General features: G+C 31.4%; 1 protein-coding gene across 1 annotated transcript; it reads right to left on the bottom strand.

The window, feature by feature from the left end:
* Positions 1-706: 706 nt before the first annotated feature.
* Positions 707-5,013, bottom strand: LOC103493343 (TIR-only protein). The gene is made up of 3 exons (XM_008454049.3): positions 4,585-5,013; positions 2,614-2,759; positions 707-938 (listed from the first exon to the last, which is right to left on the bottom strand). The coding sequence occupies exons 1-3, from the start codon at positions 4,936-4,938 to the stop codon at positions 854-856; spliced, it is 585 nt and encodes a 194-aa protein (XP_008452271.2). The 5' UTR covers positions 4,939-5,013; the 3' UTR covers positions 707-853.
* Between the last annotated feature and the right edge of the window lie 9,173 nt (positions 5,014-14,186).

Below are 14,186 nucleotides of genomic sequence, written 5' to 3' on the forward strand. Positions count from 1 at the left end.
ACGTTTGCGCCCAATGCTCAAAGCATCATCCTTTTCCTCACTCTTCCTAAGAGCCATGTGGAATTTAAACCCAAGGGCATAACTCTATGCAACAAGGGAGACACTAATATAATCTCACAAAACACAACCTAACAACACCCCGAACGCTTGCCTTTAACTTGTGTGTGTTGCTCACCAACTAAACAAAACCTAATAGCCCTTATTTGGGCATTAATCTATTGGGCCTTCGAATAATGAAATAATCCATCAATTTTGGAGAGAGTGATTAGGGGTAGAAAATGAGATCTATCAAACCTAAGGATATAGCTTTACCCATGAGCAACGGGGAAGGCGAGAACAATACTTATGATGAGATTTATAACCACAGCAAGAGCTAGAGTAAGAGTATGCAAAAGTGAGTTCAAGAGCTTGATAGAATATAGGATCAGACTCCCAACCTTGATCTTCTTTAACCTTTTCGTAATTTCCAATTTTTATTATACATTATTGCTGCAAAGTCAAAAGAATTTCCATATCACTTTGGTTAGCTCTTCTAAAAACACTTTCGTTAACTATATAACTAATTCTTCTAATTTAGGATTAAAAATCAATCATTTTCTAAACATTAGAACTTGATTGTTTAATTTTAAAAATCTTTAAGCTCGGTTAAGTGAATTTCAAGAACAAAAACTGTAACTTACTCAATAAATTAAAGATATGTACAAAATTTGAAGTATGAATGAATATTTTCTTTATAACATTATTAATATTAACGAATTACAGAATTAATACATTACAGTACATTTTTAGGTGGGAGAGGAAATAATTAATATTTGACCATGTATAAAAGAATAATTAACTATTAGAAATTCCCCTACTTCCTCATCCTTTTGCGGTCCATCTCAATCAAACTCCTCATGATAATATTTGAAGCTTTCGTGACAACTTCCGATAAGGTCCTAACAAAATAATGAAACAAATTAATTAGGGAAAAATAAATAATTTTCATGTAATTAGGGAAACAAAAATAATTTTGTGCGTTACTTTATTTTATTTTATTTATAAAAAGTGGGATTATTTATTAATTCTATATTTAAATTTAAGGTTCGTTTTGTTCCCTTGTCTTACAATCGTTTACATGCTTCTTAATAAAAAAAACGGTTGAATAATTAGTTAAATTTTAATAACAAAAATAATTTTTTGAAAGATACCTTATTTTCAAGTTTTGATTTGAATTTTTAAACCATTGTAAAATGTAAATATCAAAAGAAGAAAATTGGAGGCAAAAGTATTGTCTATAGCTTTAATTTTTTAAAATTAAAAAATATATATATAGTTAATTTGTACCTTTGTTTATTGATTTTTTTATTAAATAGTGTTTTTATGCGAAAAAAAAATAATTATTTGCTTTTATGGTCGAGAACTTTATAATTTGTAGAAAATAAACAATTTTTAAAAATAAATTCTCATCTTAATAAAAGAAAAAAAATGTAAATTTTCGACTATAGAAAACATGTTAAACTAATAATAGAAATAACAAAAATATTTGATAGACTCTTAACTTCTATCAATCTTTATCGATGATAGATTTGAATATATCAGTTTTTATCATTAATAGTATCGATGATAAACTTCTATTAATTTTTTATTGATAAACACCGATAGACTTCTATCTACATCTATCAGTGATAGACATGTATTAATTTCTAGCACTAATAGATGCCGATAGATTTTTATATCACCGGTCTGAATAGTCCATCAGCGTGTATTTAGGTTGTATGAAATCTAGAAAGTTTTGCTATAATTTGTAAACACACCTCGACCTATTTTGTATTTTTTTTTTAAAAAAAAAAACTCTTTAAAAACATATTTTATTTATAGATTAAAACATCATTTTGGTTGTTAGTATTTTACATTTCATTTATTCCATTTAGCACTCATACTTCCAAAATCTTTTACTATCCACTCTCGATAAATCTTCAATATCTTTCCTTTATTGTTTTTTTAAGTTAATTTCGGTTAGTATTTTCTCTATAAATTTTAGTTATATATTTACATAGGACTATTATAGCATGAAATTCAAATTATTATTTAATATTTTATGTACCCAATTTTAATAAAACTTAATTTTTAATTCATCGAAAGTAAGACTGAATTTAAGAATAAATTTTTAAAAATACTAAGACTAAATCTAAATAACTAAAAATATATAAATTAAAATAAAATGAAAATCGAAGTTTACAAACAATATTTTAACTTCTTAAAATATTTAAGTATGCTTCTTTAATGTTTATATTATTAATAATAGACACACCCAAAAGATTAGGGATATTGAAAAAGTTGCTTAACTATGCCATCTCAAGGATTTTATTATATACTCATTCCGATTTAATTCAATGTTTATAAAATTCTGGGGACACTGTTTTTTATTCTTTTATGATCATATTACAGAGTGTGTTTGCTTAACTTTTTAAATATTTAATTTTGAAATAAAATATATTAAGAATTATTAGAAGATTTAACAACCACTAAAACTAACTTTTGATCTATTCTTAAAGTGTGTTTTAAAATATTTTTATGGTAAAAAAATTAAACAAAATGATTTTGTCCTTTTCTTTTAAAAAGAGGCCTTACTCTGTTGACGAATCAAATTTGAGTCCATCGAAGCTTTTAGCTTGTTGCAGAGCCCAATTGAACCTCCTCAGCTCGTCAGTTTCATAACCATGATGATCCTCGATGCGAAGTTGCGATGCTTTTATATCACAAAATATAGGAATAACCTGTTTAATAATGAAATCTTAATGATAAATTCTCCTTCTATATTTTGACGACAATTTTAGTATAATTGCATTTGGATAATATTTTGATGCGATCAATAATATTAAGGGTGCAATAATAGACTCTTAGTAGCAATATAATTTATCGTTGATAGACTTTTACAAGCATGTCAAGTAATATAATCTATCATTGATGATACCTACTAACAATAATGGTTTGTATTGATTGGTCTCGAAATCTAAACCTTGAGTTATATCGCAACTAAAATTTTAATTTTTTTTCAATTGTGATACTTTGCAACTATTCTTTAACTATACATGCAAAATAAGTTAGAGTGAAATATTGGAATTTCTTTTGTAACATATTCTATAAAATACAAATCCAAACAATCATAGACTTGAAAATTTGCATATAAAGAAAAAAAATTAAAGTTTTCTTAAAGAGATGCTGAAACCCTAATTCATAAAAATTCTCAATGTACAACGGTGTGAATTAAATAAAAATTGTTTAAAGGAAAAAAAGGGTTTTAAGGAGTAACATATTTCTTCTCATATACTAAAACAAAAAGTTAAAAATGATCTATATAATTATTAGGGATATAAACCATTTTTTCACCTATAATGGATTTTTTTTTCTTTTTTTGTTAATTACACTTCCTGTCAAAGTTTAAAACTGAAATCAAGTTTTGAATTAAAATAAATAAATAAATATAGATATATATATACATACACACACATATATATTATATATAATTTGACTAAGAAGTCATATTTTCTTTAAGAAAAGTTGGGACATATTTACTTTAAGAAAAGTTAAGTCATATTTTCTTTAAGAAAAGGAAAATTATGTGAGAGAAAAAAAAACATAGATAATAAATAAGAAAAAAAAACATGAAATGGTTATAAAAGGGGGTTCATTTTTAATATATTAATTTTCCTATTTAAAATTTCTGGAAATGCTTCTCTCAAATAATGAAAATTGTTTCGGGAGAGAAAACTACCACAAATTAAAAAAAAAATGATAAAGTGGCAAAATAATTATACCATATAAAACAATTTCGAAAACGGAAAAAGTCTACCGGTCGACAATGAAAAATACCAAAAATGCCCCGCCACGCCGTCAACAACGCCCTTATTTGATACAGGATCGTTTAGATTTGGTTATTTGGTATACCATCATTTAGATTTGTAACCATTTATTTTTTCAATTCTATCCATTAAATTGGTTACACAGTCATTTACTTTTGGTTATAAGATCGTTAAGATTTGGTCGTTTAGATTTAAATTTGGCTACCCTAAATCAAAATTATTTTTTTTTCAAAATTTATAAATTTTGCTATGATTTTTTTCAAGATTCATATACATAATCTTTTAGATTTGGTTACCCTAATCTAAACGACATAAAAAACAATGAAAAGAAGAAAGACGATGAAACGAAATCACAGCAGAAAAAAAGAAGAAGTGAAATCACAGCAGAAAAAAAGAAGTGAAAAAAAAAAGATTAAAAGAAATCAAATTTAGAAATCGTAGCAAAAAAAAGAACGAAGCTGAAAGACGATAGAAAGAAATGACAGCAAAGAGCTTTGGTAAAATGAAAAAAAAAACAGTTTTTAGAAAACGAAATACATGGAAGTTAAACAGTCCATGTATATAATTTTGGTTTTAGAAGCTAGACTAAATATATCAATTATAGTTAAACCTTAATCATTCATAAATCAATGGACATATGAAATCTTAAGATTAGAATGAATATTATGGATATGAAATAAACAACAAAAAATGCTAATAGAAAAAACAATAATAACAATAGGAGGGAAATATAACATACCTTCTTGTTGGACTCAATGATCATAGCCAACTCATGAAGGCAAAAATAAGACTCACAATAGCGAGGAGAAAACACAGCTACACCAACTTTACATTGCCTAATAGCCCCATGAATTTCATCAAACAGTTTCTCTCCAGGCCTCAAATTCTTGTAATCCAAAAACGGCCGCAGCCTCACCCGAACCAGCCGGTCGTACAACAATGCCGCCACCGTCTTCTTTGTGTCGACCCCTCTACGGTTTATGAACACATCACAAGGCTTCAGAATCATACCCTTCATCTCCTTTTTCCCCATATGAGCTAGAAACTGCCTCGGCGTAATGTTCCCGACACCGCCGACCGCCACACGGTTCATATTTCGGAATTCTTGTTTTTGGTTACGTTGAGAAAGGAAAAGAGAAGAGTATTTTTTTCTTTTTTCTTTTTCCTTTTATTTTTTTCAGTCGTGGAGGAAGAATAATTAATGAGGTATTTATATACATAATTTAGGGGGGGGGGGGGGATTTGAATGAGACAAAGAAAGAAATTTTTTGGAAAAGAAGAATAAGACATTTGATTTGAAAATCAAACATGAAAATAGACAAGGAATTTTTTTTTTCTTTTTTTTTTTCTTTTTTTTTTCTTTTTTTATTCCTAAAGTGCCAAAAGGAATGAATGGAAAAAAAAGTGAAATGAGGGGTTTGACCAAGTAATATACAGAACCACTGTTTGTAATGTTGGCTTCAAAATATGAAAATTTTAAATTGGCCTTTACCGTTGTGTACGTAATTCCTTACCATCTCTCTCCTCTCCTCAAAATTAACTTTCAAAATACCTCATACTTTTGATATAAAATGTATTGGTATATGAACAAAAATTAGTATGATCATCGTTCTTAATCCTAAAACACAAAGTATATGTAATAATAAGAAACAGAGACATCAACCTCTTCCTAACACTGCAACACTCTTAGACAACTCTAAACTCAAAGTCTCACCGATTTTTATTCCTTAACTCCTTGAAATCTTAAAAAAAAAAAAAAAAAAAAAGAGAATAGCATTAAAACTAACCACAATTTAACTTATATGTCCAAGAACTTTGATGATAGAATTATGTCCTTGAAATAGAAACAAAATGTAGGATCTTTATGTACTTGACATTTTAAACTAAGAAAGAAGTATAAACAAATGACTTGAAATGTACACAATAGGCAATAAAAATAAATACCAAAACTAATGGACGACCACTCAAAAAATGCAACAACTTGAACAATATGAAGGACATTTGTACAGCAATCTTGTATTAACTTCAAAATCGATCAACTATATCGTGCCTGAAAGTATGAACGATGTGGGTTGCCTTTGCTTTAAGGTGCTTAGGCATTAAATGCATCCAATCTCATTGAGCGTAGCCTTTCATAACCAAAAGTGAACCATGTTTTAGTACAAATGAGTGTATATTAGCCACAAACGGCTTTTCTTTGGTTTCTTGGCTAGAGGCTCTTACCATTTCTTCCTGTGGTCACATCAAATAAACCTTGATCATGCTAGTATAAGTACTATTAGCAAAGCTGTTAAGAATGAAGTAGTATTGGGTATACCTGATATTGACTTACATAATCAAGTATTCTGTGGTAATTGTCAGCTTTGTAAGCAAACTAAATCATCTCACAAAAGTACAAAAAAATGTTATACTAACAGAGTCCTTGAACTTCTGCATGTAGACTTAATGGGGCCTATGCAGACAGAAAGCCTCGGTGGAAAGAAGTATGTGTTTGTATGTGTTGATGATTTTTCCCGATTCACATGGATAAGGTTTCTACATGGGAAATCTGATACGGCTAGAGAATGTATAAACATGTGTATGAAACTACAACGTGAACATGAAAAACATATTATTCGTATCAAAAGTGATCATGGCGAGGAGTTCGAGAATGAAGAATTTTAAAAAATTTGTGATGAAGGTATACGTCATGAGTATTTTTCTCCTTTGATACCTCAACAGAATGGGGTACAGAAAGGAAAAACATAACTCTACAAGAGATGGCTAGAGTCATGCTACATGCCAAAAAGATTGCATAACATTTATGGGTAGGCTTTAAACACTGCTTGTCACATCCATAATCGAATAACTACTCATTCTGGAACAATTGTTACTTTATATGAACTATGGAAAGGAAGGAAACCTAATGTTAAATATTTCCAGGTTTTTTGGAGTACTTGTTATATTCTCAGAATAGTCGTGCCTATAGAGTATTTAATACATGAATAAAAATTGTTATGGAGACTATAAATATTGTAGTAAATGGTAGTGAACAACGGTTATATAGACAAACGGATGATGGAGAAGAATTATTATTTCAACTGTCTGTCTCTACTGGTTAATCTGAGCTATCCACTGCAGCTGGGTCCCTAGTTGATACTGAAGTTATTAGCAACATTAAGAGCTCCAAATCCATTCAGAAAGGAGTTATGACAAATGAAGAAGAAAGTGTTTCATCTTCACATGTCCAGAAAAATCATCCTTCAAGCTCCATCATTGGTGATCCATCTGTTGGAATTACTACCAGAAAGAAGAATAAGATAGATTATGCTAAGTTAATTGCTAATATATGTTATACATCTTCTATTGAACCCACATCTGTCGAAGAAGCTCTAAAAAATGATTTCTGGATAAATGTTATGCAGGAACAATTATTACAATTTTAGAGAAATAATGTATGGACATTAGTTTCTAAACTTGATGAAGCAAATATTATAGGAACAAAGGGGATATTAAAAAATAAGACAGATGAGAAGGGTTCTGTAACAAAGGACAAAACAAAGCTGGTTGCTCAAGTTTATTCACAAGTTGAAGGTGTTGGTTTTGATGAAACCTTTGCACCTGTAGCTAGACTTGAAACTATACGTCTTGTACTTGGCTTATCGTGCATCAGAAGATGCAATCTGAATATGAGATGAGCATGGTTGGATAGCTTTCCTACTTTCTTGGACTTCAGGTTTCTTGAGCTCGAAAGCAGGTCAGGTGCTCTCTTCAGCTAGCAGATATTTTTACTAAACCTCTTGATGTTTCTTCATTTGAACATTTAAGAGCTAGATTAGGAGTATATAGAATTTAATTTTAATTTATAAAAAATATATTAAAAAACAAGGAAAAGTGTAGTGATGATGGCAACATTTATGGCCCAACTTTAGTGCCCACATTCACATTAATTGCAGGTTTTTTTTGCCCACTTATGTTTAAATACTTTTGATGAGCGGAAAATTATATCTGTTTCGGTTCGTGTTCTTTTGAGCTCAAGAAACCTATTTGTCTTCAAGTTGTGACCATAAATTCTTGATTCTTGAATAAGCATAGTAAATACTCGTCGTGGAAAGTATCAAGTTCGTTCAACCTCAGTTGGTTCCGAAGATGATAGCTCCAGAATGAACATGCATGGTGTTCGAATGAGAGCGCATCGATTCAAAACTACTCCTTCTCGACATCCTAATCGATTACCATCCGAACGAAATTAGGTATCACCTCCTGATCCTACTAAGGAGTCTCTATTTCCTAACCCGATTGATTCTATTGTTCTTAAAAATGTTGGGCATTACGAGTCTAATGTATCGGATATGGACTCAAATGAGAGTGATGATGTACCTCTCATTCATATATTGAAGCAAAGAGTGTTTGGAAAAAATACTCAACTAGATAGTGGTGTTCCTGGTGCTTCTAATATTATTCCCTCTCAAAGTGGTCACTCTGTATCCTTACATTCCTCGAGTAGCTCTTCAAAGAATAATGTTCCTGCTTCAAATGTACCACATCACTCTAGTGATAATTTTTCCCAGGGTCTAGATAATGTTGATCAAGAATCTAATCCAGAACATGTTGAGCCAGAATCAGTTCATACATCTAATGATCGTGCATCTTAACATCTTACTAGAGTGTAAGAACCTAATTAGGAAGATGAACTGGGTAGAGATATTCCTGGCCCTGTATCTTATATAGGTAAGAATCGTTCTCAGAAAAAAGTGAGGAAGGCTTCAGTTCGTCCAAAAGTTATTACTACAAAAACTGGACATCATAAAGTACCCTAAAATGTTCAATTTTTTTTCTCATTGATGGAATATCATGCCACCTTTAAGATAGTGTGCAGAGGTGGAAATATGTAGTTCAAAGGAGAATTGTTGCTGAAGTTAATATATCTGATAAGCATCATTCTTGTCAAAGTGTAATGGACTTGGTGATTCAACCTGGCCTTTCCAAAACCATCTTCAATGTAGGGTAATTTTATCTTCAATTGATCAGAGAGTTCATAATAAATTTACCTTATGAGTTTAATGATTCTAGCAACCCCGATTATCAAGCTGTCCATATCAGAGGATCAGTGTTTAAGATTTTTCCAGCTACCATAAATGGTTTTCTTGAAAATTTTATCATAGCTTGCTTTCAATCATCTCAAATTTCTAATTATGTTTTGGCTTCGGTTTTATCTGGAGAAACATTATCTGTTTGGCCTGTAAATGGTACACCTGTTGTCTCTCTAAGTGTCAATTATGTCATCCTTCATAAGATTGGCATTGCCAATTGGTTTCCATTATCTCATGCATCTAGTGTTTCTATAGCTTTGGGCATGTTTTTGTATCAAATATGTACTGATTAAACTGTGGATGCTGGTTTATTTATATATAATCAATTATTGAAGCATGTTGGTTCTTTAGGTGTCAAGATTCTCATTCATTGCCAAGGTTCTTCTCGAGCTTGTTGATTCACTTGACTCCAAATGATGCTCATGAACCAGATCCCAAGACATTGGCGCTAAACTACAGACCTTTTCAAGGCCGCCATGTATTGATATTGAGCATGATGTGAGGCCATCTAGAAATGCTAGGGTGTTTGATTCTGAAGATGTGAATTTCACTTTAGAAGGTTTCAATCTTCCTCGAGAATTAGCTTTACGTGTTATCAATACACTGACAACTAAATCTCAAGTACTTTCTACCTCGATAAATCTACTATCTGATAGAAGACTTGAAGTGGACAGTCTTGTTCGTCATTTGAAGAGTTTACTACCGTCTACTAGTTCCACATATCAAGATTCAGAGTAAATCTTTTCTTTTCAGGAGGGAGAAGAAGTGGTGGAAGAAGGAGGCTTGTTTGTTTTGTGCTTAATTGATTAATAGTTGTTTATATGATAATTGATGTAGTTGTTTCTTTTTTATTATATGGACCTTTTAGTGTTCTTTTTGTTGACTGTGAAGATTGCTACTATTTGTTGTTGCAGCTTAATGTACCTAATTGTTCTATAAATGATTTGTTGTGTCTCAGTAATGAATGCTAATGTGGAATGATTCTTCGTTGCAATGGTTGATGCATGAGATATGTTATTCCTTAGTTGCAATGGTTACAACATATGTTGTGTGACTGAACATAAAAATATTTCTCCTCTTTTTGACAAAAGGGGGAGTTTGTTGAAAGATTTGTTAAAAAGATTTATTGAGAATCTTTTTATTATTCATGGGGATTAAATTTCAAAAGATAAAAAGATTTTCCTAAATATTAAGAATCTTTAGCTAAATATCTCTTTTGAAATATATATATATTAACTTATGGGCGTGAAGTTGAGTGACGAGTTCTATGGAATTATTTTCAAAAACCGACAAACTAAAATTCATAGGTGTGGAGTTTGCCAAGTGAGATAATGTGAGAAAGGTATTGATGATGATTGGTCAATTTATCTTAGTGAGGTTCATTCACTGAGGACATTGTTGATAAGCAATGTGAAGGAAGATTCTGCTTTATATAAATCTGATGATGAATTCAGGGGAGCAACATTGTCTTCAAGAAGATTCTTTCCTAAATTCAAGGGGAGCCTGAATATATCTGTGTATCGTCTTAATTAATGAAAAGTTGATACAAATAAGAAGGAACAAGTGCCTTATTGTATTAACTGTAATTCGACTCAGTTGAATTTTAATAAGATTGCAGATCTGAGCTATATCAGCTCCTTAAACGTAGGTGACATTCACCGAACTAGGTGAACAAAGTCCTCTGTGTTATTTTATTCTTCCGCTTATTACTTAGCTATTCCGCTTGTTATTTACTTTAGAATTAACTAAAGGACTTTTGATTATCTCACACCGTTTTTCAGGCTCTCGCCACGACAACACCAGCAGTTGATAGCTATGTCAAGACCAATTGGTTCATGATGATTGGATTCCTCATGGGGTGTTGGGCCAGCTAATTGTTTATTTTGCAACTTTCATGCTAATACAAAAAATAATAAGGCAAGAAAACATTTAACTTTTAAGATAGAGAAAACTAACCATCGCATAAAAGGAAATTTTTGTACTTATTTAAATATTTTAATTTCAAATGCATAGTTTTAGCAAGTTCACAAGTCATTTGATGGCAATAATGAGCATAATGATGATTGGAAGAAAAAAAATGAAGGTGAAGACTGAGTTGAGTATTTTATTTTTGGAATATTTCCTTCGGATTTATGAATTATAGATGGCTTGTATAATTTCAGTTTTTAACTCAGAGTTATACTTACCAAAAGAACCTTGCTGATACAAAAATAGTAATAACAAAATAAAAAGGAAAATAAGCAATGAAGTCCTCGATGGAACTTTATCTTTCATATAAAAAAATGTGTCATTTTCTTCTCAAAGGACATCGCCAACATTTCCAAAAAAAAAATCCTATCATAAAAAAGTTCACAACTACAAATATATTTGTAAGAAATTGAACTCTCATCTAGCAAAAAAAAAAAAAAAACAAAAAAGGTATCATACCCCATTCCTAAACTTGATAGGATACTCTTCATCAACGTGACAACACAAACTAAATCAAGATATTCTGAGAGAAATGGGCATGTAAATTCCTTCCTTATATCATCATCCTCTTCAAGTTCTTCAAACGCCGTGAACGAACATACTTAATGTTGAGCTACTATAGAATCAGTTCAAAACTGAAGGTGAAGGCAAAAAAGAATATAGATATGATAATTAGAAAAAGGAGCACACAGATATATACAATGTTGAAATAGAATACAATCAAAAGAATGTGGCAATGCCTATATTGTTAGAAGCACACCGTACTATTTTGTATGGCTAGCGCTTTAGACTTTTAGAGCACCACATGAGTTAACCTATAATTTCAAAAAAATTTAATAAAATTACACAATGAACGGTGAATGCATATATGTTCATGTGACTAAAAAAACTGTACAAGAGAAGAAATTTTAAAAACAAAAATTGTTCTTTCAAAAACTAAAAGGAGATATCAATAAGCAATTGATTATGTACGGAGCATGATTCACTCATTTTTTCAACAACCACCCACATTATTTCTCTCTCTATTCTGCAGGATTTTGTATTGAAAAAATATTATAATGGTCTAACAATAAATGAAGCACTTCTTCTTTAAAAAGAAAAAAAAAAACCATTTTCTAGAAAAGAAGAGATCATAAACCCTGACTTTGGCCGAACCATTTGTAACATTATTTATAAAAGGATAGCATTTGAAAAAAAAAACCCGAAGAAACTAACAATATATCTTTAGAATTACAAAGCTCAAAGACCAAAGCGCAAGTGTCTACTGCAAGAAGCCAAAAAACAGCCTTGCAGAGAAAAAAATTAGCACAAGCACAAAACATACACAATCTGAGCATTTTTGTTATTTCTCAAGCTAGTAAAATAATGAGATCCTAACAATGACAAAGTGAATGAAAATGCAAATTAGTGTTGAAAACCATACTATGAATAGAAACATAAGGAATGTTAGTGACTGAAATTATATTGAAAGTAATGCAAAGTATCCACTTCAAGAAAACCATACTATGAATAAAAACATAAGGAATGTTAGTGACTCAAATTATATTGAAAGTAATGCAAAGTATCCACTTCAAGAAAAATATGCACCATTTATAGAAAGTTCGTGGTGGAGCGTCAGCCGTCCGTAGGGGAGCGTCAGCCGTCCGTAGGAGAGCGTCAGCCGTCCGTAGGAGAGCATTAGCCGTGCGTGATGGAGCAGAGTTGGAGCAGCCGATTGGTGTGATGATAAATAGATTCAGGACTTAGAGTTTGTTGTGTTGTGTGTTTTGTGTCTATATCTTACTTTATGCGATCAGACATGGTTATGGCATGCTATATATTGTCTATGTCTCACGTTCTCGTGTAGTTACTAAGTCCTCATTGGGTACAAGTTTTCCTACCGTTTGCCCAAGTATAAGCGAAACAATAGGTTTCCTTCGTAATATAAAGTTGGAAATAGGGAATTGATATCAAATCTTAGTTCTAAGGTTTACTCTTCATTTAGGCATTATAAAAGAATTATATATACAATATGAAGAAGTGTTTTAAACTATATCTACTATCTACACTAGAGAATCTGTGAAAATGGAATAATAATGGAGGCGAGATGGGAGTGCGAACTAACATGTGTACGAAAGAGTGAAGGAAAATCTCGGTGTTCCTAGGCCTTTAAACCACGTGGGAGAGCCTTGATGCGATGTATCTCAAATATCTAGCTTATGATTAAGGCGAGTACCTCTCGGTGTCTTAAACGTCACACTTGCTCACTTCTAAGGATGAAAATGACTAAGCTTTGTTAAGCAAGATATATCTAAAAGATTTCACTTATAAGACTTATAGAGCTTCTCCTTTAAGGGTGACAACGTCTCGACACCAAATACCCACACTTGTTCTCCTTTTGAGTTAGAAGTGATGGAAGTTATATCGTCAATGTGGAGTTTGTCTCTAAACTCCTCCTTGCGTGCGTTAGCCCATATCATTGCTACTTGTCCTCTCAGATAGTTGGCGATAAACACTAGCCAAAAAATGCCTATAGCTCAGCTAACGTAATAAAAATTATAAGCTAAGCTTCTTATCAAGAACTTATCACAAGATCAAACTACAAATAACACATTGATAGGTGAACAGTAAAGAAATTATGGATTGAAAGGTATAAACATGAAATATATTAAAGAATGTAAGCCTTAGGCGACTGTACAATATGAACAAATACATTGCGAAGAAATACAAAAATGAAAAGTATAAAAATGAATATTACAAGTTAGGGAAAATGGAAAACGACATCTTCTTTACTCGGACTCTAAACTCTCACTTACAGACTGATTAGAGAAGAAGAAGAGAAGAAGAAGAGTAACTTTACAGACAACAAAAGACTACTCCTTTCCATCCTTCTCCAGGGTTTGGCCAGTTCATTCAGACATCTGATATCTCTCGAAGCCAACCTATTTGTCTGGTACATATGAGATCCTTTTATAGGCAACTTTCAGCAGAAAACTTCTATTCTTCTAATCATGTTAGTCCCAATTGCAACATTTGTCAAGTCACATCAATACTAACTATCATTCTTGTCTTCTAGTGAGCATTCCTCGTTTGATGACGTATATCCTCGCCTAGAAGTTGTACTTTCCAGACGGGCTCTTCATGCGTGGCTTTTGCATGAGATCTTTTGCGATTCACTAGTTTCTTCTTTTGTTCCTCTTCCTATGTTAAGACACTAAAAACACGGTAAAACAGACGTGGAAACTTATGTACAAGGTATTTCCAAATACTTAGGAATTCATTGATGACAACTTGTTGTGTTGGGATATCAATTTTTTATACG

Source organism: Cucumis melo, chromosome 6 (assembly GCF_025177605.1).
Source record: "Cucumis melo cultivar AY chromosome 6, USDA_Cmelo_AY_1.0, whole genome shotgun sequence".
Lineage (NCBI taxonomy): Eukaryota > Viridiplantae > Streptophyta > Magnoliopsida > Cucurbitales > Cucurbitaceae > Cucumis > Cucumis melo.